Source organism: Hippocampus comes, unplaced genomic scaffold (genome assembly GCF_001891065.2).
Source record: "Hippocampus comes isolate QL1 unplaced genomic scaffold, H_comes_QL1_v1.1 scaffold14, whole genome shotgun sequence".
Classification (NCBI taxonomy): domain Eukaryota; kingdom Metazoa; phylum Chordata; class Actinopteri; order Syngnathiformes; family Syngnathidae; genus Hippocampus; species Hippocampus comes.
Window position 1 is genome coordinate 741,644 of NW_017805839.1, and position 25,000 is coordinate 766,643.

The 25,000-nt window shown below is 42.5% G+C and overlaps 2 protein-coding genes across 4 annotated transcripts in view; one reads left to right on the forward strand and one right to left on the reverse strand.

Annotated features, from left to right (window-relative positions):
• Positions 1 to 9,996, forward strand: part of LOC109526599 (large neutral amino acids transporter small subunit 1-like) — a 15,108-nt gene extending 5,112 nt beyond the window's left edge. The window contains exons 3-10 of the mRNA XM_019887966.1: positions 2,181 to 2,286; positions 2,675 to 2,719; positions 3,475 to 3,598; positions 3,712 to 3,815; positions 4,024 to 4,120; positions 5,813 to 5,962; positions 6,806 to 6,980; positions 8,010 to 9,996. Of these exons, the coding sequence (XP_019743525.1) occupies positions 2,181 to 2,286; positions 2,675 to 2,719; positions 3,475 to 3,598; positions 3,712 to 3,815; positions 4,024 to 4,120; positions 5,813 to 5,962; positions 6,806 to 6,980; positions 8,010 to 8,080 (872 nt within the window). The 3' untranslated portion in view covers positions 8,081 to 9,996. The remainder of the gene's footprint in view (positions 1 to 2,180; positions 2,287 to 2,674; positions 2,720 to 3,474; positions 3,599 to 3,711; positions 3,816 to 4,023; positions 4,121 to 5,812; positions 5,963 to 6,805; positions 6,981 to 8,009) is intronic.
• A 5,136-nt stretch (positions 9,997 to 15,132) lies between these two features.
• Positions 15,133 to 25,000, reverse strand: part of LOC109526580 (TOX high mobility group box family member 2-like) — a 134,737-nt gene continuing 124,869 nt past the window's right edge. For all 3 annotated transcript variants that reach the window (XM_019887939.1, XM_019887938.1, XM_019887937.1), the window contains 4 exons: positions 22,821 to 22,901; positions 20,200 to 20,592; positions 18,764 to 18,903; positions 15,133 to 16,658 (listed from right to left, as the gene is read on the reverse strand). In XM_019887939.1, the coding sequence (XP_019743498.1) occupies positions 16,616 to 16,658; positions 18,764 to 18,903; positions 20,200 to 20,592; positions 22,821 to 22,901 (657 nt within the window). In that variant the 3' untranslated portion in view covers positions 15,133 to 16,615. The remainder of the gene's footprint in view (positions 16,659 to 18,763; positions 18,904 to 20,199; positions 20,593 to 22,820; positions 22,902 to 25,000) is intronic.

Genomic DNA, 25,000 nt, shown 5'->3' on the forward strand with positions numbered 1-25,000 from the left:
CGTAGCTGATCAATACTTACTAATAGTGGTGCATGTAAAAATAACAACAGTTGGCTGACAAATGTGTCACGTCCGATGAGCAAAGAAAATATCGACGCATGATAAGAACATTACAGCAGTAGTATGCACAGCAATTACTTTAATTCACTCAAAACACTTTCAAAATAAACTCCTACTTGATGCGCATCCTGTCCAGTCCAAAATTCTGTCATGAAATAGCCCTTTAAAGTTGTTCTAAAGTCATAAATTCAGAAAGTTAATCACACAGTTGGACTTCATCAACTTTGCATAATAAGATATTAGGCCAATGTGACACAGATGTTGCCTTTAGTCACACTCGATTCTGTAAATGTCAGCGACTCATCACAAACGACAGTCCAGATGCTCTTCGATGGCGCCATTATCATCAGCGTCTACACCATCAATGCACAAATAATCATTAAAGCAGCAAGCAGCAATGGAGCCCTTCCACCCTTGTTTACAGAGCAAAGCTTCAAAATTATCAAACTTTGACAACGCACACTAGATGGAATTGCCCCCCACCCCCCCAAATAAATAAATAAATAAAAACGGCACTGGATTTTGACCTCTCATAGCAGTGGGTAAACGTATCAGCAAAAAAAAACAACTGAATTTCCATAATGCATTATAATGGATGGTGGATGTGTTTGAGCGGGTGAGACCAGAAGGCAAAGGCCTCCCTGACAAACATAACAATATACTTGGCAAGCACCATTATGCCATGGATATCACAGGCTCTTAGTGAAAGGGAATTGGCATAATTAGTTAATTCATCCATATTCTCATTTGTTCGGCATCACCTTTTACTATTGTCTTTGGCCCTTACATTAGAACATTACAGGCAGCATATTTTAGATGTATAGGGACATTCATTTAGTTTGCATTTATTATTTGATGCTAATTGTTCAGTGGTTTACGCGTGGAGGTATGCATGTTTTAATTTCATTGATGTTGTTGTTAATCCATTTGACGGCAAATTCTTTAAAAAGCTCTAGTCATATTTTAGCCATTGATAGTCTTGTTGGTATGTTTAAATGGCCATCCATTTTCTGATCCGAGAGGGCGCAGGTGGGGGGGGGGGTTGCTGGAGCCTATCCAAGCCATCTTCGGGCAGTTGGCGGGGGACACCCTGAAACTGGTTGCCAGCCAATCGCAGGGCACACATAGACAAACAACCATTCACATCTACATCTGCGCTCACACTCACACCTACGGACAATTTTTGAGTGTTCAATCAGCCTGCCATGCATGTTTTTGGAATGTGGGAGAAAACTGGAGTACCCAGAGAAAACCCACACAGGCACGGGGAGAACATGCAAACTCCACACAGGAAGGCCGGAGCTGGCATCAAACTCACGATATCTGCACTGTGAGGTCGACGCGCTAACCAGTCGACCACCGGCCGCCCATTATTATTATTATTATTATTATCATTATTATTATTATTACTATTATTATATTATTATTATTATTATTGTGATCCTTAGTCACATTTTCTGAAGTCCCATTCATAGAAAAATAATATACGGCATGAGGCGGGGAAACGGCATGCGGCTGCTCGGGGCCAAGCTACACCTGCTACTTGCTGGCCCTGATTTGCAAGGCCACACCCACAAGCATTGTGCTCTGCTCTGCGTTGCCATGGTGACGACTTAGCGAAGCTTGCCGGCTGGTGTCGCATGCACACACTGAGGCCTTTCAGAGCCCGAAAGAAAGGAGAGAATGTCAGAGGCATGCATGTGTGCGCTGTGATGGTTCTCATTACCATCTGAAGAAGACAGGTTTGGGCGGGAACTGGAACCACAAGACACAAGCGCACACACACACACACACACACACACACACACACTGTATTATCTTTACACTTGCTAGGCTTTATATTCATGACAACAAGCCAAAAGATGGATCACAAAATGACAAGCCCACATGAAAATCCAAGCCGAAAATACATGATGGGCAACGTGTGAGACTGTCTGGTTTCCCTCACAGGATGAAGACCGTCTCTGTCAATCTAGACGAGAGACAACATTTCATTGTGGGATCGTAAAGTCACCCGGGCGCGAGTCGACGAGCCTGTATAACCCCAAATGGAGACGCACAATGAATCATATCAAAATATTCCTCTCTTCTGTTTTTTGTGCGCGTGTGTGTGTGTGCAGGTGATGTGCCCTACCTGAAGCCCGAAAACGCCTTTGAAGGCAGCAAAGTGGGCGTTGACAATATTGTCTTGGCCCTGTACAGTGGTTTGTTTGCTTTTGGAGGCTGGTGAGTCATTTGTGGAAAAAAAAAAAACTACTGATCAGAAATAGAAACAGTTCCTCTTAGTGTCTTGTACTGTATGTGTGCACGCAGTGGCCACGGCGTTACGGAGTCTGTCTTTACAAAGACGCCCAGCTTTGATTGATACTATTGGTATTGTGCTTTTTTTTTTTTGTGCAATTTCTAGTGCCGTTGAAATGCACCTTACCATGTTTGCAAGATTGGCATTAAAAGATTACAAATTGCACCCAGAATAGTATCATATGGTTTAACACCAGAAGAAAATACAGCAGCACCACAATAATCAGCATTTTGTTGATTTTTCCTGATTGCAAATTTGAGCAGCCTCAAGCTAAAATTCAGAGCAATGTTGTTTTCTTTGTTTTCTTCTCAGGAATTACCTGAATTACGTCACCGAGGAGATGATCAATCCAGAGAGGTGACTTAAATGTGATGGAGGTTGTTTTGAGGAGAGGTCTCCTGTTAGTATTTGTCAATCGCATGACTTCACTTAGAGATGAAAGAGCATGCTTGTCATCCCCTCGTTTTGCATGATGCAAAATGTTGCATAAACCAGCAAAATACAAAGTATTACACAATATAAATTTCAAATGTACGTGAAAAAAAATTTTGATACTTGTCATCACAATACTGCTTCATTCTTATCAATTTATGGCTTTTTTTCTTGAAAAAATCCGACTTTTTCTTCATTGTAAAAAAATTAAATAAATCAGCTTTTTCTTGTAACTTCCAGTTCTATTTTTGTAAGATTTACTTTGTTTTTTTCTTGAACCATCTGACATTTCCTCACAATATTAAACCTTAATTCACTGGTGTCAAATTCAAGGCCCAGGGGCCAGATCTGGCCCGCCACATCATATGATGTGGCCCGTGAAAGCAAATCAAACACAATCCTTGCTAAAATCTGTATCAAAATTTCAAATTCTCATATGTAATATATAAAATAGCTATTTTAAGTATTCTGGTTACCAAAACCCTCATTACAGTAACTTAAGCTATAGTTGACTTATTGATCTAGTTTCACATTTATCACATGAACCAAATGAACCGACATAAATGAGTTTGATGCCCCTGCCTTAATTCAATTCAAGATTGCATCTTTTTGTTTTCTTTTTAGTACGGCACGATCATGTGTCCCGATCGGAAAGTTCAAATGTCTCCTTTTCAACCTAGAAACTTGCCCCTGGCAATCATCATCTCCATGCCCATTGTCACGGTCGTGTACATCCTGACCAACTTGGCCTACTTCACCACCATTTCCCCGCAAGACATGGTCGAGTCGGAAGCCGTCGCCGTGGTGAGCTATTGCTTCTAAAAATAACCGTTGCTTCGGTGCGACGAATTAACCGGCCTTGGCTTGTTGCCTTGTTATGATGAAAGTCGTAACTTGTGTACTGTGGCTGTACGCAGAGTTTTGGCGAGTACCATCTCGGTGTGATGTCTTGGCTCATTCCGGTGTTTGTGGGGCTGTCTTGTTTTGGAGCCGTGAATGGATCCCTGTTTACCTCAGCACGGTAAAATGAAAATATGTTTTTTGTAAATTTGTATTATTATTGATATTTGGGAGCAAAAAAAAAAAAAAGGGTATCACAAGCCTTCCTGTAACGCTTCCCTAAAGTGCCTGACCATCAACTGACAGACTGTTATTGCTAGCACACTCGATATAGGCCAAGCGGATCATGTTAGAAAATAAATAAGTGAAACCTGTACCATTTGTTCCAGTTTGTTCTATGCTGGAGCCCGTGAGGGTCAGCTTCCTGCTGCTCTGGGACTGGTCCACACAGACCTTTTCACACCGGTGCCATCCCTCATCTTCACAGTAAGAACAGCTAGGATAACAGCAGTGCTTATGTGCTTTTCAAGTCATAACAGTCCCAATGATGTGGAATTTGACCCCATGGAAAGGTCGAAGGGTGAAGGCCAAACACCTGCTCTGGAAATGTAACACACACCCTCATACTTGAGGTTGAGCCACATGACTCCCGTTCTGTTGTCATTGCATTGGCTCTGTTCATTTTAGGATTCAGTACGAAATACGCAAAAAAAAAAAAAAAACTCGTGAAAGGCTATGTTTGCCCTGCAGCTCAAATCCATTTGATTTTTTTTACCCATTTCTGACACGTATCAGATTTTTTTTTTTCATGCAATATCATTCCGATTTTCTCAAATCTGGCCCGGGCCTTTTTTTAAATGTGGATAAAAATCGGAGAGGAGTGCGATGGGTTGGCAGTACGAACGCTCATCTGCACACATCCGATCTAAACCTCATCAAAATCCAAATATGTGCTCAGGAGACCACCGACGTGGTCCGTGACTCTGCAAAGCCGTTTTGTTAACTTGTTGTCTTTGCATTAGACTAATTCCACGTCAAATATGAAACATTACGTGTTTGTGATAGAAGTACAATCCAGGCACGCAAGCGGTTCATTTATTACGTGCGACAATGCCGTGACGTCATCTTTAGTAGACGTCTCCACGAAATAATAAGGTGATCGAGGAGCGTTGCCCCATATTCCCAAAATATTTCTACCTCCTGCTGCCTCGCTACTCTGGTGATATGAGTTTATAAAATCAGACTCTCCATGCGGGACCACATTTACTTCCGTAAACACTGCTCCACATGATTTCCTTTTTTTTTTTTTGTTTTGGGTCCATTTCACTCGAAGCATGCATGTCACATCACATTTGTTTTTGTCATGGGAAAGGCGACATAAAAAACTTTGAGCCAAAAAAATCCAAATCGGGCATGGGTGCTATCGTGTGTAAAGCGGGTCAATCAATCAAACCACAACTCTGTTTCGATCGAACTCGCAAATAACAGCTTTGATTATTTTGACAGTGTACTGGCTCAGACTCATTCTGTACAATTTTATTTAGGGAGCGCCACTTCACAAGAGGTTATCTCGAGGCACTTACATCTGGAGCAGGTAAAGAATCATGCCCCCCCACGCCCACTCACGCGCACAGTAAGAGACCCACTGAACCCTGCTTGAACAAGCACAGGGCGACAGAGTCAAAGAAGCCTTGAACAGAATCAAGTCTCAGTCGTGGGCGGGGCTGTCTACCTCAGCTGGTTGAGTGATCGAGGAGAATGGAGGGAGTGCAGTAGAGATAAGGATGAAGTGTGTACGAATGGTATGTTGCAATAATAATGCCATGACGAGAGTCGTCTTAGTACAACGAAATTAATTGGTACAGCGCAGGAACGTAAAAGGTCAATACAACAACGCACGTAGTTGGAGTCTTGTTGTCTGGGGCACGGCTGAACCGGTCTGTTGTCACCATGGCGACTGACAGTCACCTACTTTCATAGTGTAACATAGTGTGAGGAGACCTCTCTTTTGCTGTGACCACAAACTGTCTTTTAAATCGTATGTACGCTTCGTAACATGTAGGCGGAGCCCCGCAGGAGCAAAACAAACAAAAGAGTGAAAAACAGAAACACATGAAGTTTCTTTTGTCTGGTGACAAGACTAACCTGATCTGATCGATCTTTTGTCTTTCCTCCCAGTGTGTGCTGTCCATGCTTTACGCCATTTCCCAGGACATCTTCTCGGTCATCAATCTGTTCAGCTTCTTCACTTGGCTCTGTGTCGGCATGGCCATCGCCGGGATGCTCTGGCTCCGATTTAAAAAGCCCGACCTCAGAAGGCCAATAAAGGTATGCTTGGTTGTACCTATGGGAGACCGTTGACCCCCCGCTGAGAAGTCTCGAATTGACACAGCGCAGCGTCTGTGCATCAAAAAGCATTTTTTTTTCTCCATAAGACAGACTGCTTGCTACTGTTTGGACATGGCTTGTATCGCCTCTTTGTTTGTGTGCCATCTTTCATCTTTGCACAGAGGCAAATTGCCCCCCGGGCTATTTAGACGTGAAATTAATCTCCACTTGTGTGTTTGTCCTCTCTTTGTGAGGGAAGTGTTCATGACTAAGGCACTTTCTTATCTTTAATTTCAAAGCACTGTCTAATCATCTTGATTAATAAAACACAACATAAAAACAAAGTCCTGCTAGAAGTGAGATGACATTGTGACAATGCAGTGAATTGATCATACAAAATAAAAAAAACGAAAAAAAAAACAAGTAATGTGGCCTTTGAATAAGAATTTGGTCACGCGGGAAAATGACAGAACTCTCTCTTGCGGCGCTTTTCAATTTTACATCAGCAATGCACTAAAAACAGACAACGGATCAAGTCAATGTGATCCATTATACATCTCGAATGAGATTTTTAGTGAGACGCGCTTAATGCTATTCAATCGTGCTGCCTTCGGCCCACCACAAATCAAGGCTGAATGAGACTCAGCTGGCGCTGTTGCTGAGAGACATGTTAGCGATCGATCGGGTCGACCAGCTGGTTCACAGATTGACATCCTTGCCCGTGACTATAGATGAGGACCAGCGCGAGAGAAAATAGACGAATAGTCATTCAAGACTTGTCAAATATTTGTTGTTTGTTCATGTTTTCTGGTTATTTTAATTCATCGTGTTCCCTCGGCACAGATCTGTTTGTTTATCCCCGTGACTTTTGTCCTGGGCTGCATCTTCATGATCATCGTGTCCTTCTGGGCGGCTCCCATCGAGTGCCTGATAGGCTGCAGCATCATTCTCACGGGCATCCCGGCCTACCTGCTGGGCAACAAGTGGAAGAAGCCACGTGTGGTCAAGAAGATGCTCGGTGAGTTGTTATGGTTTTGGAAATCAAATGAAAACAAGGGGATTTGTCCAGGCGTAAGCTAGGAGGCATCAGTGATACTTTGTTATGAGATTGAGGGAAGAAGATCGGCTGGAGAGCAATTGGGGGGCCCTGTTACCATGAGTGGGTTGGTTCAGAGTCCAGTGTCGGGTTATACCAGGCAACACCATCGGTCAATAACAAGTCTTGGTTCCAAGATCAAAACAAAATGCAGTGTAAGCATAACGCTAATCATTTTAGAAACGTAAATAACCCTGTTGCACTTGCTATGGGAGGGGCACTAATCGTCATCTAAGACTTAAGCTCTGTTTCTTCCTTCTGAGGCTTTGGTTTGGTTGATCTTGTGACGACAACAGACTAATGTGTTTTTGTTTGTATGAATGTGTCTTTTGTATCCTGAAGCTCTTCTTTCCATAGTCTCGAAGAGCGTTTGATAATTCCAAGGACCTCAGTCCGATTCCTCGCTAAATCGCTTTATTTATCGCGGCTTCATTCAAGGCGCATGATTGGTCCCCGGCGCGATGTCGACCAATGACGGAACAAGTGGATTTATCCCATGAGCCGATTGGCTGCGCATCTTCGCAGCCCCGCCCAGCGTGACGAGTTACTAGGGAAGCCTTGTGTCTGTTCACGCTGTTGATTCTCTGGCTTGCTGTCGCTTCTGTTCGTAACGCGCACGACGAAGGGAGTGATAGAGCACGTTTCTGTTGGCCCCCTCCCCCTCATCAATACTGATAAACTATCTTATCACAAACACGACGGCTGCGCTGGGATAGCTGGCCAGGAGCTAGCCGGAGACGAATGGCGGCTACACCGTCAGAGCGTAAATTGAGAGCCTTCGACGCCACTAGCACAAGTCTCTTCGCCTCAGGCAGTGCTTGCTGAATGTTAATTACTGTATAAAGTTTTATCATTAAAGATTTAAGTAAATACACGTACTGCTGTAGTTTTTGCCCCCCACAGAGTTTCCAATAGCTCATTTACTGACGATGATTATTCGCTGTCTCTCAGAAATCTTCACCACGTTCTGCCAGAAAATATTCCTGGCCGTCCCCGAGGAGAGGCGCGAGGAATCAGAATAACGTCGGGTGATCCTCAGACGACTCAACAAATCATGGCTCAGCATTCTGTTTACTTGAACATTTTTAGGTTTTTTTTTTTGTTGTTTTTTTTGTTTTTTGGGTGTTTGGCGTTTTGTTTTTTGTTTTTTGCCGTTGTAGATTTGCAATCTTGGTCAAGGAGGGTTTACATGAACGTATGCACTTGTGTTCAAAGTGGGTGTCGGCAAAATAAAAGCTTCAAATGTGCATTACTAATTGTATTCATCAGAGACTACGAGAAGCCGCAGACAATGTACACTTAGAGTCGCTTAAAATGTACCCGATTATGTTTCAGTGTCGCTGCTCTCACGGGATTTTGGACCATTTGCCACAAAATGAAGGTGGAAAAAAAATCCACTGTTTATCACTCCACTTTTTTTTCAATCATGGAGAATTATATAGCCGGGTCTACCATGTTTGTTGCTTAAACGATTTAGTTTGGCCTCCTACTCCATTTTGTGAGAGAATGTTCAGAATGTTTTCTTGAGATGAGCTACAAACCACACATTTTTTTTTTTTATATCACACATTGACCTTACTGTGACTAGAATAACTAATCAGAATCGGAAAGGAAGCAGTTAGCCGATATTTACACGCAACTAGTATAACGTATGTGTTCATGACACTGTTTAAATATTTTTAGTTTTGTACATGAAGCACAAACTATTCAGTGAAATGAATTGTGTGAGTGTGTGTGTTTGTGCGTGTGTGCGCTCTGATGTTGTTATGCTGTCTTTTTTCACTGTTAATTAAATTTCATGTGAAAAGGACGATACTTTTCTGTGTGTCCACTTGGGATGGGCATTTGAATGATACTTTTTAGGTGGGGACCGGGGTTGGGGAGGCGTGGGGCTTCTTAGGTGGCATGGTAGATCTAGTAGAACTGGACTCCATTTTGTGTCAATTGCTTCAAGATGAATTAAAAAAAAAAGTCACCACAATCAATCAATATTTAACAAATGTATTATTATGCCCATCCCGAGTGATGATGCTGGATAAAAACGTGTGTGTCGAAGGCTTTACAAAGACTCAATTTACTCTGTAGTGACTGTACATCCTGTAGCAAGCGTCACTGTCGTATTTGTGTGTGCCGATATTCCCGACTTGACAGAATGTCCCAACTGAGCCGAGTCCTATGGGAGTCGAGTGGGATCTTGTTTGAAAAATTAAGCGTTGTCATGAGTACAATCGTAGCATATTTTGGAGCATTCCTGAAAGAAAAAAAATATATTGGCACAATTTTGAAAAGATGTAACATTTGAATTATGCGTTTTTTTACGTTTTCTTGCCCCACCTCGTGTCACCCCACCCACTAAAAAAACATCAAAGGTGGCTTGAAAAGAACTTTGCTATTTCTATGATTTCCTACTGACTTATAAAATAGAGGTCCTTCTTGATTATTAGAATTTATTGGCAAACATCATTTATTTCAGGACTTGAATTCAAAAATTGCAACTTATGTAGATGATGAAATGCTGAAATATTTCATGATGATTTTGTTGATGATATGATGACAGCTAACGAACACCCGAATTTACCATCTTGACAAATTGGAATACTACATAAGAAACAGCCGAAATATTTTCACGACAGAAATTTGGTCTGCGATTGACTGGCGACCAGTCCAGGGTGTACCGTGGCGCTCTCCCAAAGTCAGCTGGGAGAGACTTTCTTTCATTTATGATTGAAAATGGAAGGATGGATAGAAATTAGGGTTCGCAATGACCTCAAGAATATTTTTTAATGACGGCTTTACATTTTTTTTTGTTTAGTGATTGATTCAACATTGATATGAACATGGAAAAACACTGTCAGCCTTAATTTTGGAACCTTGGATAAAAATACAACACAATAGACAGAAAAACTGATGAATGTCTTGGGTGTACAAACTGGATGGGTAAATACACGTACTGCTGTAGTTTTTGCCCCCCACAGAGTTTCCAATAGCTCATTTACTGACGATGATTATTCGCTGTCTCTCAGAAATCTTCACCACGTTCTGCCAGAAAATATTCCTGGCCGTCCCCGAGGAGAGGCGCGAGGAATCAGAATAACGTCGGGTGATCCTCAGACGACTCAACAAATCATGGCTCAGCATTCTGTTTACTTGAACATTTTTAGGTTTTTTTTTTTGTTGTTTTTTTTGTTTTTTGGGTGTTTGGCGTTTTGTTTTTTGTTTTTTGCCGTTGTAGATTTGCAATCTTGGTCAAGGAGGGTTTACATGAACGTATGCACTTGTGTTCAAAGTGGGTGTCGGCAAAATAAAAGCTTCAAATGTGCATTACTAATTGTATTCATCAGAGACTACGAGAAGCCGCAGACAATGTACACTTAGAGTCGCTTAAAATGTACCCGATTATGTTTCAGTGTCGCTGCTCTCACGGGATTTTGGACCATTTGCCACAAAATGAAGGTGGAAAAAAAATCCACTGTTTATCACTCCACTTTTTTTTCAATCATGGAGAATTATATAGCCGGGTCTACCATGTTTGTTGCTTAAACGATTTAGTTTGGCCTCCTACTCCATTTTGTGAGAGAATGTTCAGAATGTTTTCTTGAGATGAGCTACAAACCACACAAATTTTTTTTTTATATCACACATTGACCTTACTGTGACTAGAATAACTAATCAGAATCGGAAAGGAAGCGGTTAGCCGATACTTACACGCGACTAGTATAACGTATGTGTTCATGACACTTTTAAAATATTTTTAGTTTTGTACATGAAGCACAAACTATTCAGTGAAATGAATTGTGTGAGTGTGTGTGTTTGTGCGTGTGTGCGCTCTGATGTTGTTATGCTGTCTTTTTTCACTGTTAATTAAATTTCATGTGAAAAGGACGATACTTTTCTGTGTGTCCACTTGGGATGGGCATTTGAATGATACTTTTTAGGTGGGGACCGGGGTTGGGGAGGCGTGGGGCTTCTTAGGTGGCATGGTAGATCTAGTAGAACTGGACTCCATTTTGTGTCAATTGCTTCAAGATCAATTAAAAAAAAAAAGTCACCACAATCAATCAATATTTAACAAATGTATTATTATGCCCATCCCGAGTGATGATGCTGGATAAAAACGTGTGTGTCGAAGGCTTTACAAAGACTCAATTTACTCTGTAGTGACTGTACATCCTGTAGCAAGCGTCACTGTCGTATTTGTGTGTGCCGATATTCCCGACTTGACAGAATGTCCCAACTGAGCCGAGTCCTATGGGAGTCGAGTGGGATCTTGTTTGAAAAATTAAGCGTTGTCATGAGTACAATCGTAGCATATTTTGGAGCATTCCTGAAGGAAAAAAAAATATTGGCACAATTTTGAAAAGATGTAACATTTGAATTATGCGTTTTTTTACGTTTTCTTGCCCCACCTCGTGTCACCCCACCCACTAAAAAAACATCAAAGGTGGCTTGAAAAGAACTTTGCTATTTCTATGATTTCCTACTGACTTATAAAATAGAGGTCCTTCTTGATTATTAGAATTTATTGGCAAACATCATTTATTTCAGGACTTGAATTCAAAAATTGCAACTTATGTAGATGATGAAATGCTGAAATATTTCATGATGATTTTGTTGATGATATGATGACAGCTAACGAACACCCGAATTTACCATCTTGACAAATTGGAATACTACATAAGAAACAGCCGAAATATTTTCACGACAGAAATTTGGTCTGCGATTGACTGGCGACCAGTCCAGGGTGTACTGTGGCGCTCTCCCAAAGTCAGCTGGGAGAGACTTTCTTTCATTTATGATTGAAAATGGAAGGATGGATAGAAATTAGGGTTCGCAATGACCTCAAGAATATTTTTTAATGACGGCTTTACATTTTTTTTTGTTTAGTGATTGATTCAACATTGATATGAACATGGAAAAACACTGTCAGCCTTAATTTTGGAACCTTGGATAAAAATACAACACAATAGACAGAAAAACTGATGAATGTCTTGGGTGTACAAACTGGATGGAAAAAAAAATAAAAAAATAAATCATTGATTGTCCGCAAAGAGACTCCCGCAGTCAACCTCCATCAATCCCGCCTTTGATGGTAATTGTAGGATGACCGGCTCTCTTTCATTCGAAGTAATTGAAAGCGCCTCTGTCAGTTTCTGTGCAACTGTCGTGTGGCGGTGACGATGGCGGGCACATGGGACAATAAAGCTATTTTTGTTCAACGTTTGTGTTTTGCAGATGTATTCGCGGAGAGATTGGAATATCCGATTGCCGATAGAATTCCCTCCAGAGGAATTATTGTACAGCCGAATCTCATTACAACGCAACTCATGTTCATGTTCATGTCAACTTTATTGTCAAATGTGGTACAAGTGCAACATACAGCACAGATGAAATTTCTTTCCTCAGGAGAGAGAGGAGCCGCTGGGGGTGCCCGCGCCGCCATCAAAAGAACAGTTGACATAAAATGACAAATAATACAACACAGCACATAAAACACAGTCATGCAATCTTAACCACTTAACTCGAGGGACATAGCAAATCTGTATAAGGGTAGTTTGTTCCATGTACATGTACAGCACTTTGTATGCAGCGATGGCTGTGTTGTTATGAATTGTGTGCAGCCTCCTATTATTTTGTTTGATCTCGAGCAAGGGTGTCCAAACGCGGTTACTTTTTCCTCATTTAAAAATGTTCTTTTTTTCTTGCTATCACAGTGTTGAACTTTGTGCAAATTCACCGAAGCATTAAAAGCTAAGAAAACAAATGTTACATTAAAGGTCAAACTTTGAATGTACGGTGTGTAATACATTATGAACATTTCTAGATGTAAAAACATGAACATGTAAATACAAGACACAAGCACACATCCCATTCCCCATTTCCTCCGCCTACTTGGGACCAGTCTGCTGGCTCTTGGTCGATTGCGATTGTTATGAATTCTGTGTAGCCTCCTATTATTTTGTTTGATCTCGATCAGGGGTGTCCAAATGCGGTTACTTTTTCCTCGTTTAAAAATGTTCTTCTTTTTTTCTTGCTATCACAGTGTTGAACTTTGTGCAAATTCACGTCACTGGGTGAGTCTGAATGTTTATTTGTCTACATTGTGTCCTGAGATTGTCTGGCAACCAGTCCAAAGTGGACCTCACTTCTCGCGCCAAGTCTTGTTTGGCCCGCTTACTTCACGCCCTTGTCTGCGCATGAGCGCTGATTCAGTAATCTGATTGGTTTCCCTCTATGTCAATCAAGTAACGTACGCGATATTTTACCGGCAGGTGGCAATATAGGATTTCAAGGAAACTTCATAGTACGAGAAGCAATGATTTTTTTTTCTTTCCGTGTTGTCACTGGGTGAGTCTGAATGGTTATTTGTCTTCATTGTTTCCTGAGATTGTCTGGCAACCAGTCCAAAGTGGGCCTCACTTCTCGCGCCAAGTCTTGTTTGGCCCGCTTTACACCAGCAGGTGACACCAAAGTATTCTCAACCAAATCCGGCCATTTGTAACGCGATATTTTACCGGCAGGTGGCAATATAGGGGTTCAAGGAAACATTTAACAGTACGAGAAGCAATGATTTTTTTTTCTTTCCGTGTTATGCACTATTTGACCAGTAGATGGTAATAGAAGTACGTGGCATTTCACGTCGTGCTGCTCTTGTACAGTCACGTCACAATATGCACTATTACCTCCATTCGACTTCATCCATCAATAAATCAAAAGCATCTGTATTCATGAACATTACTTTCAAAGATATTTTAGCAATATTTTCTAACTCGGTTGCAAATGATTTACGAGAGAAGTGAAAACAAATTAATGGGAAATAAAAATGCTAATTGATTTACTTAAATTCTTAGTTTAATATATATATATATATTTTTTTTTTTCCTTCAAACATGACCCCCTTTTGACAAATCCACTGAAGGGGGCACTGCTTGTTCATCATCAGACGGAGAGAGAGAGAGAGAGAGAGAGAGAGAGATTCCATTTCCATTCGATTTTTAATCCAACTGTGAAATTCAAAAGTAAAAGGCAGTGTGTGCGCGCGCGCACGCGTGTGTGAGTGTGTGTGTGTGTGCGCGCGCTTCATGTTTTTCTCCTCAGGTGGCTCTGTGAAAGGCTGTGCACTGCTGCATTAACACCGGGTTTCATCATCACACTTTAATCAAAAACAAAAATGACCATGGGGCAGAGAAATGTTGCTTGATATGATATTGATTACGGATGATGGGCAGGGAACAAAAATACAGAAAAAAAGATGTACAATCTTACTATTACTCACAATCCTTGGCATAAAATTCTTGCACATCCGGCACCAGCAGGAATCAAATTACAATTTTTACTCAGTCGCTTTGGTGCATTTCTCAGATTAGAATTGAAATTGTCAAAAGAACGTGTTCAACCTTCACATTCTAGTGTCACTTGTGCATTTCGGAAAGTGGTTTATCTTTTATCCGAAACAAGTTGCTTTTGCACAACCCCGCAAATGATCATGTAAAATTCTATTCCAATCTCCTACATCATCAATTATGCCATGTTGATTATATTATATTAAAATTGCCATCCTGGCATTAGTTTTAAGTACATGCGTAACAGTTGAACAAGTTGTCATAATATGTCTAACCTATGATTTATATTTCCATTGTTTTCCTCAAAACAGGGCATCAATGTGGATCTTGACCAATCCCTTCCAATTAGTCTTCCACATACACTAAAGTATAACTTAGAGTTTGGAAAAATGGTCAACAAAACATCAGAACATGCATCCAGAGTACCGGTACACTGTTATCTTGACAACACAACTGCCTTATCCATTCATCTAAGATTTATCATTCCGATGCCCCTGACATGTTCGGTGACATAAAAATTTATTTTTGAGAGATGTACTAATCATTCTGAGAAAGAAAATGGCTTTTGCCCCACCATGATGTTTTGCTGTTTATGCAAATTACAAGAACGATATGGACCAAAAATCAACTGGGGAAAACTGCAAGAACTTCAATCTAATATTGTATGAGATTTGGACACCAATTTTTAATGTGTGTGTGTTGGGTTGCGGAGACACAAACAGAATTGCTCCAAAAACTTTAGACATTTTATTACAGACAAAAAAAGAAAACAAAGGAATATTTGAGTCACAAAAAGAATCCGATGCTGGTCCAGTGGTATTGTACCAACAATTTCTGGAAAAAAAAAGTCAAATTAATAACCCATGTTATTATTATTATCATTATTATAATAATAATAATAATAATAATGCACCCTGATGAAAAAAGCCAGCATCTTCTTTATTATTTATAAACCAACGTGAAAGCTTCTAACCAACTGAAATAGAATGACCTTTTTGTCAAACCAATATTCATCAAAACAAACTGGATCTCTGGCATGACAAAGTAAAGAAGTACATTTGGCAGGATCTATACACAAAATGGAATTATATACCCCGATATCCGTTCCTCTTAAATCCTGCTACAGTGAAAACCAAAAGATCTTTTTTTGAAAAACTCTTCACAAAAGATGAGAAAGATGAGCTCAACACAATTCTAAAACACCTAATAAAACTAGTCAAAAACTTCAAAACCCCACTGTTTTTTTTTCTTTAGTTAACATTTCACATTTAGCTTCATTTTTTTTTTGTGTTTGTTTTGTTTTGTTTAATTCACCTGTACAAGTGGTGTCAGGGCAAAAAGAAGGTGGGGAGGATTCAAAAGGGTTTGAAATCTTCCAATTCTGCACTTCGGCAACATCCTGAGGTCACGTGACGAGAGTCGACGCTCCCAACTGTCAGAAAGGAGATGGCGATTGTTTTTCTTTTTCTTTTTTTTTTTTTTTGGGATGTCCTCCTCCTCGTCTCTTTCTCGTAACACAGTTTTGGGTGTGTGTGTGTATTCCATCACCACATTTTTCAATGAAAGAAACTCAAGTCAGCTAAATACACACATAAGAAGGATCTGATTTTGGTGGTATATACAATCTCTGTGAGAAATAAAAGGAACTTAGAAAGTCCTTCATTTCGGGCAACGATGAATTTTGCAAACATCTCACGTGTTTGCGACGAGCGCGAAAATGTCCTGAAGTACACGCACCCCTCCGCTGAGGCGACTAATTTGGAGAGCCCTACTCTTTGAGGATGCTTGGAGCATGTCATCTCCGATGAGGAGGCAAAGGGGAAGCATCTCGAGGAAATTCAAAAACAAAATGAGAAGTATTTTTGTCTTTCTTTCCAGTATGCTGGCAGAAGCTCAGAGCTCACTGCCCCCGCAAAAAAATGAAAAGTTCACTGATGAGAGAGAGAGAGAGAGAGAGAGAGAGAGAGAGAGAGAGAGAGAGAGAGAGAGAGAGAGAGAGAGAGAGAGAGAGAGAGAGAGCCTCGGGCGTGTGGCTGATCTAAGTGCTTGGCGAATAGGTGAAGATGCTGGAGCAGTCTTTGGGATTTTTAAAATCCGGCAGAAGACAAAGAAGAAGAAGAAGAAGAAGAAGAAAGCAAAATGGTGTCGAAGCAGATATATTGATGATGTTACGTTGGAAAATCTCCCTGGAGTCACACGTGTGGAGGTCTTTCAACTTCAAGTGAGGTAGAGAGGCTTGTCCCGAGGTCCCATGCCACTGCTGAAAAAGAACAGATGTTAGGTTCATGCCATGCGACTCACACCGACATGGGAACATCACTGGATGTTGTACGCGGACGACATTATGGCCATTGTCAGAGAGGGATTCATTGAACGTGTTTATGTCAAAATATTAGAAACAGCTACAACTGTGGTGCTGTCAAGTTGTTAACAATATTTGAATAGATATGATATTAGAATGGGCGGCCCGGTGATCCAGTGGCTTGCTCGTTGACCTCACGGTGCAGAGGTCGTGGGTTTGATTCCAGCTCCGGCCTTCTGTGTGGAGTTTGCGTGTTCTCCCCGGGGCCTGCGTGGGTTTTCTCCGGGTACTCCGGTTTCCTCCCACATTCCAAAAACACGTGAGGCAGGCTGATTGAACGCTCAAAAATTGTCCCTGGGTGTGAGTGTGAGTGCAGATGGTTGTTTGTCTCTGTGTGCCCTGCGATTGGCTGGCGACTGGTTCAGGGTGTCCCCCCGCCTTCTGCCCGAAGACAGCTGGGATAGGCTCCAGCACCCCCCGTGACCCCTTGTGGGGATAAAGTGGTTCAGAAAATGGCTGGATGGATGGATATAAGAATATTATATTGCACATACTGTATTGCCATAATCTTGTGGCTGGCTGGTATGTTGGACTCTCAGAATGTTTTCTTACAAAGCCTGTAACATGACCACAAAACCCATCCTGAGACCACCCATCCATCCATCCATTTTTGTCTACTGCTTATCTTGCTTATTGGAGGCTTTTCAGCCTATCCCAAGTGATGTCCGGAGATACCCATCGCAGCATCCAGAGACACTCACTGACTGACACTCGCATTTTGTCACTGAATGGGAACCAGGGAAGGTAGTCAGGAAAGTGAATCGCCACACAATCAGTGACTTGTCATTGTGTTATTTTACATTCAAATAAAGACGATTCATAATTAAATGGCAAATCCAGCCAACCGTTTCTTACCTGCGTCTCTTAATCAGACTCAGTTGAGTAAAATGTCATTTTGATTGGCAACCATCAACTATATATCTCCATATAAATACATATGTTGATGATGTTTGATTGAATTAAAAACAACATTCTGACACTTGTCTCGTTTTTGCGACTGAAAGGAGGTGGTGCGTTTCACGCCGTCTCTTTTCGTGACGTACATGAGTGACGGACACTTGGAGAGAGTTGAAATTTAACTAACGAGGGTGAATCTACCGAAACTAATGTCGTTGGCTAGCGAAGGCCTCCCTCCACGGTATCTTATGATTTTTGCTTTGCACCCCAAAAGAATGAACCCACTCTCGGTTGGGGCGTGCCTTTACCGAAGAGGACAAGTATTTGGGTCTAGGTAGTCTTTGAGCATGACGAGACGCAATACGTCTTCTAAGACAATCTGACCTGTACAATCGTGATCAATTTGATGCCCTCAGAATAAAATGACCGGCACGAATGGGAATATTCACAGGCAATGTCCTCATCAGGTGGACTCATATGATTGACATCGGACAGCAACGCTGTGTTTCTGATTCTGGATTCAGCGGCTACGTTAGCTTGATAATTCTGCTCACCTTTCCCATTTTAAGAGACTCCTAACTTGAAGTGTCGAATGCAAAAAAATCTTCCTTCAATTTATCTTTCTAGACACCAAGGGCCCTTCAAAGCGTCAACAAGCTATTCACAGCAGGAAAACAGTCAAGCAAATACTTGTTGCAAATGTGATTTGACTCGGGCGTGATCCCATTTGACATAGAGCGACAGAATGGGCTCCGAGTGGAGGAGCTGGCGACTTCCCGCTCCTTCGCACCTCTGCATAGCGAAACGGAGTTTCAGGTGTGAGACAAAACACGAGCCCTCTTGTAGCCGCTTGAACGGCTCGATTCGATAAGGCGACATGTGCCAAACAAAACACAGGCAGAGTTAATTGGATATCAGGGCTGGAAATGACATCCTGCTTCTGCGTCTCGCTTTTGAGGAGGTACGTTGGAAAATAAGAGCGCATTACTAATGGAGTTTTAAATATGGCCGCGTGACAGTGAAGTGGTTTGTAGCAAGTCATTTGGAAAATTAATCAAATGGCTGACAATTTTCATTCGCTGACATCTGTTGTGTTCATCCTTTACCTGCAAGGGTTGGGTCCACAATCTCTGTTGCAGTATTCGCTATCCCAGTCTGGGTTCTGGCCATGCACTGGATTTGGAGCCCCTGGAGACTGCGAGCCCCCCACGCTGTTCTGGTACTCAGCCTGAATATGGGAAAACCCCTGAGGGTCAAACATTTTATGAGTGAAATTCAATGAGAAGATGTTGCACTGCGGGGGCTGTACATGAATTGTTCCAAATTAAATGTGTGTATTAAAAAAATAAAAATAAAAGAAAAAAAGGCAAACGTATTTAGGGAATAAACAGTGTACAGAGGTACCTCGAAGTTCAACCACATTGAAATCTGTGACGCTGGGCAAGGAATAGGTTGGTTTCCTTTCAGAATAAGATTTTGCACGCAGTGGGCAAGTGATTAGCACATCTGCCTTCATGTGTGGAGTTTCCACACACACAAACACATTTCCAAGGTTAAATGAAGTCTCTAAATTGTCGATTTGTGAATGGTTGTCTATTTGTGCCCTGTGATTGGCAGGGGACAAGAACTATCGATATAAATGCCGTTTTTAGCAATATTGTAATTTATGAGACATTCCTGTTCAAAACCCAGCCGCTGGGGGGCAGTGCCCTCCCCTGGGGGTGCACTGTTCCCCAGTGCCGGTCCCATGCCCGGAGAAATGGGGAGGGTTGCGTCAGGAATGGCATCCGGCGTAAAACTTTTGCCAAGACGACCATGCGAGTTGGTAGGACGGTTTACAGGGGCGGATGGAAATTACTGACTCGCTGTGGCGACCCCTGAATAGGGATGTGCCGAAAGGAGAAGAAGAAGAAGATGAGACATTCCTGTTCAAGAGGTGCCATACAACTCATTTTTTAAAATTTTAAGTGTCGTACAAGAAAACATAAAACCAATGACTAAAATGAGGCAAAACATTCAAACATAACACTCAATAATAACATTTGATTATGGGTGACAACATGGTAGCTAGCCAGTTGGGCGCTAATCAGCTCACAGCTAGCGCAATAGGCTCATGTAGCCATCGACACATCAGCTCTCTGCTCACAAACAGATGTGACTCAAATGCATGAAACCAAGTCACGGCAGATCCAAATCAAAGTCCCGTTCAGAAAAAAGTAAGAGTTTGTTGTGCTTTAAATTCGATGGCAATGGAACAAAAGCAGGACGGAGTAGCCGACAAAAATATGGCGCTAAACATTGCTTACTGGAAGCAGCACTTCAACACCTTCATTTGCATGACTATAACTAACGATATGGAAACACCCGGGGCAAAATACTTGTACACCGCCGCTCTTTTCTGCTTATTTGATGGGCACAAACTCCAAATTGTAGAACTTTTGGGGCAACTTCAAGGTAGCACTGTTTCTCACTGACTCCGTACCGAAGTACAGTAAACGTGTTGAGGCAGTAAACTAAGATTCTGATGAAAGTTCACACCCACCTGTTGGCTGAGAGGTGGGGAATGCAAAGGTGCCTGGAGCCCCATTTGGTGCGAGATGATTGGCTGCGACTGCTGCATGCGGATTGGCTGGTTGAGCAGTGAGCTCTGGTGCAGTGAGAGCTGGGCATGGGGGTGCAGGGGTGGGCTGATCTGGAAGGGAGCAGGGGGCGAGGCACTCATGCTGGGTGGCAACATCTGCGATTGGCTGAGAGTGGAGGCCAGGCTGTGGCGTGGGGGCCCCGCGTAGCTCTGGAGGTCCGACAGGGGGAAGGAGCCCGATGGGCCCAGGTAGGGGGACGAGGGCTGAGGACTATACAGGGGCTGCTTTGGGGGCAGCAGGTGGGAGGGCTGGCTTGTCTGCTGGGCACTTTTTGGCTCTGGATCATTATATGTCTGGAAATAAGACGTCATATAATCACGTACAGGTTATGCCCCCATCTTAAATGTTACTAAATAGTATAGTGACATATTTGTGGCGGCCCGGTGATCCAGTGGTTAGCGCGTTGACCTCAGTGCAGAGGTCATGGGTTTGATTACAGCTCCGGCCTTCTGTGTGGAGTTTGCACGTTCTCCCCGGGGCCTGCGTGGGTTTTTTCCGGGTACTCCGGTTTCCTCCCACATTCCAAAAACATGCACGGCAGGTTGATTGAACACTTTGAATTGTCCCGAGGCGTGAGTGTGAGCGTGGATAGTTGTTCCTCTCTGTGTGCCCTGCGATTGGCTGGCAACCGGTTCAGGGTGTCCCCCGCCTTCTAGCCAGAGACGGCTGGGATTGGCTCCAGCACCCCCTGCTACCCTTGTGAGGATAAAGCGGATCGGAAAATGGATGGATGGATGGACATATTTGTGACTGACTGGCAAGCAGTCCAGTGTGTGACCCGCCTTTTGCCAGATGCTCCACAGGCTCACCACAACAGAAAATAAATATTGAACTTTTTTTCCACCATTCATGTGAACCATAACCATCCATCCATCCATTATCTGAACTGCTTTATCCTCACGAGGGTCACGGGCGTGCTCGACCTATCCCAGCTGACTTCAGGCAGTAGGCAAGGTATACACTGAACTGGTCGCAGGGCACACATAAACAAACAACCATTCACACTCACAATCAGACCTACCGAGTGGTCAATCACGATGCCCAAATCACAATGGTCCTCCTATAATCAATACTGGGTATTGGTATATTCAGGTACTGATATATGGTTTTAGGTCGCGTGACCTGGAGCCCCGCAACTGACTTTGGGCAAAAAAAGGGGTACATCCCTGACTGGTTGCCAGTCAGTCATTGGGCACATACTGGGATTTGTAGGTTGTAGGTCTACTAGAACCTACAAATTTTGGTCCCAGTACTGACTTGCCCACCACCATTCACACTGATGGACAGTTTAGAGTCTTCAATTAAGCCAACATGCATGTTTTTGGAACGTGGGAAGAAGCTGGAGTACCTGCATAGAACCCACACAAGCACAGCGAGAACTCGACACAAGAAAGCCAAGATTCACATTACTAATGTCAGAACAGTGAAGCAGACATGCTAACCATTATCCCACAGTGCCGTGCAGCTCCAAATTGAATCTCAACTTAATTTTCAATCGATCTTCAGCTTGACAGCTTTCGCGATGTATTTTCCATGCCCTCGTTGTGCTACGGCTGACGAATGAATGGGCAGATGAAATTTGATGTTTAGCAAGAGCTACGGAGGAGGAGGAGGGGGGGGAGCGTAAAAACTCACACCAACTCCGCCTCACCAAAACTTGTTGACTTGACCTTTCCCATGGCGGGCGCTCAGAGCAAGTGTAGCACCCACAGTGCGCGCCGCCTTTCGCCCTTTTATGATGAGCTGTCACACTGTTCAGCTCCAACCATCAGTGTTGATTAGACGGTAATGGAGCTCATTTGTATGAATAGATCTGAGGCTGGGGTCATGATCAATAGACACCTTGACGGAGATGGGCGAAGAAGACACACACACACACACACACATATATACAAACACCACACACACATGCCTACTTGGACATAGACAGAAACCAAGGCAGAGAAATGAGGCTGTTTGCTCGCAGAACAAATGGAATGACAAAAGGAATCTTCCTGCCACTATGTTGTGTTGTTAATACAAGGCGGCACTAAACAATGCAATCCTCAGCCCTCCTCCTCGCTCTTCTTTATTCCACTGCTGCCAGATTCCTGTAAATCATTTTCCGGGGCACGCAAATGCTACTCATCCGAATTAACAAGAAGCTAAAAATAAATGCTTCAAGATCTTATTCCTGACATCCTGCCTATTGACATTCTGTTGTAGGCACAGACGAGAGAGAGAGAGAGAGAAAAAGAGAGAGAGTAACATGCTTTCTATCCTTAATCCATCATTCTGTAGCCGTCGTGGTCATATGCTTGCACTATGAGTGGTTGAGCCATCCCCACGTAACTCACGATTGCATCGACGATAATCTGCACCCGAAGCAAATCAGGTATTGTTCCAAATATGGATGGTTGTCTTTGAATCTAATGCCCCCCTCACCCTCTCCACCACAGAGGCCCCTCCCAGACCATTAGTGGGGCTTTTCCATCCAATCCATCATCAGTCTATGCCTGTGCCTGTGTGTCATAAGCGTTACCTTGGAAACCAGACTGGCTCTGTACGCTGCCAAGGCTTTCAGGTACTCCTTCTTGGCTGCCTCAGTTTTTCTCTTGTAACCCTGAGAAGAAAGGTGAAAATCAAAACACGCACTTTCGGGTGAGACGAGGGCTTGACATGCTCGTGCGCAGAAACGCGCTTGGACGCACGCACGCACACACACACTTTTAATGTTTCCCTTTCCATCAGAGCCAATGGCACAGAACATTTTTATTTCCTCACTGCAGCACTAATACTGCCTCATCTCAATGTGTCTCCCTCCATTGTAGAAACACATCATTTCCATTCCAATCCACCCGGAGAAATGAACCGGAACTTCTTTCTTTGGATCCTTTCAGCTCCCAAATAACAGTCCTATCAGCACGCTGACATTAGACACTCACGAGAGGAGCTTGCTGCAGCAGTGCAGCCTGTAAAGAGGGTTTCCACTGCTCTCCTTGTTATTACGGCAACAACTCTTGTTGATATGGGCTTTATTGTAAATGAGGACGCATGCACGGGTTTTTATAGTACCTGGGTCGGATGTACGGTATCAGATTGATTGGGCTATTGTAGAGATGGTTAAAATAACTTCATATTTCAATAATCAAAAGACAAATGATTGTTGCAACTGGTCGTGTTATGAGCTCTTCTACCCGAATCTGTTTGTTTTTTTTTTTCATGACTAATAAGGTATTGCTTTTCATAACAGAACAATTCGTGTTTCTTAAACTGTCTTTGACCGGCACATGAATCAGTTGAAAAAAAAAAATCAAAACTTGGTTTTAATGAAGTATAAATGTATCCCCCCCATCCATTCATTTTCCGATCCGGTTCATCCTCACAAGGGTCGCGGGGGCTGCTTGTGCCTTTCCCAGCCGTCTTTGGGCAGTCGGCAGGGGGCACCCTGAACCGGTGGCCAGCCAATCACAGGTTAGTACAGTAGCACCTCTACTTACGAACGTCTCTTCATACGAAATTTTCAAGTTACGAAAGAAATTTCAAGATTCGAAAGGTAAAAATACAGGATGGGCCGCGACTCGCAGCTCCGAGTTTCCTGAACGCAACATACTTATACCTGCTCCGCCATTGGCTATTACCTGGCATCTTCCTGGCATCTCATTGGCTAAGAGGTACCTCTACCCGTATGTGTCTATGTGTGTAGATAGATAAATAGATAGATATGTGTCTATGCAGCGTCTCGGTCATTCGCCGCTCGGGCCATGAGGTGTTCCCAGAAAAAGTGTTCACCAGTGGGGCGATCACTCACTATGCTGATGTTTGCCTTGGACATTTTCGAAGGATTGTTAAAGGCCGACAAAAGCGAACGTCCTTGGATCAGTTCTTTACAAAACGCCAGGCAAAAACCACTTCTGAGCGAGAACATGAACTAAAGAGGACAAAAAAAAAAACCACGATGAGGACGCAGTTAAAAGTTAAATGACCATCGTTTTTATTCTTTATTCTTAATTTTTTACATCATGCACAACTCGAACTTATTGTGCAATAATGTAATTGTAACATGCATTGGTTACATATTTTGATACATTTTTATGCTTTAGAAAACATTTATGTCTGAATTTGGGGGTTGTGGGGGGGGGGGGTCTTGGAACGGATTAGGGCATTTACATGGAAAATGCGTCTCTACTTACAAAATTTTCTAGTTAAGAGATTTCTTCCAGAACCAATTAATTTCGTAAGTAGAGGTACCACTGTACTGTAAATGATATCGTCGGTATTAAGACTCCCCAGTATAACAGGACTGTATATGGATGTTTTTGTGATAATATTGAAAGCAGATAATTGAGATTAATTGGTAGAATTCAATGAGTATAATGTTAAACTATATATAAACTGGGTGAAGGCATTTTTCTTTTTTTTTTTTTTTTAATTGAAGTTTTTTGGTGGTTCAATGTTTCAGCGGTACATGTTTGAAATAGATGAATAAGAAATAGACGAATGGAAACATGAAGAAGTCACTTGAATAGAAGCATAGCTGTACGATGGCGCTACTAAGTACACAATATTAGAATAACATGCTTGAATAAAGCATAGTTTAATCATGAGATGAAGCAAAAGAAGCCAACGGTTCTACTTTAGATTTGAATGGCCTCAAGGTAAAACATGATGACCTTCTACTTACTTATTAGCAGAGCAGCGATGAGGTTGAATAGAGCGACA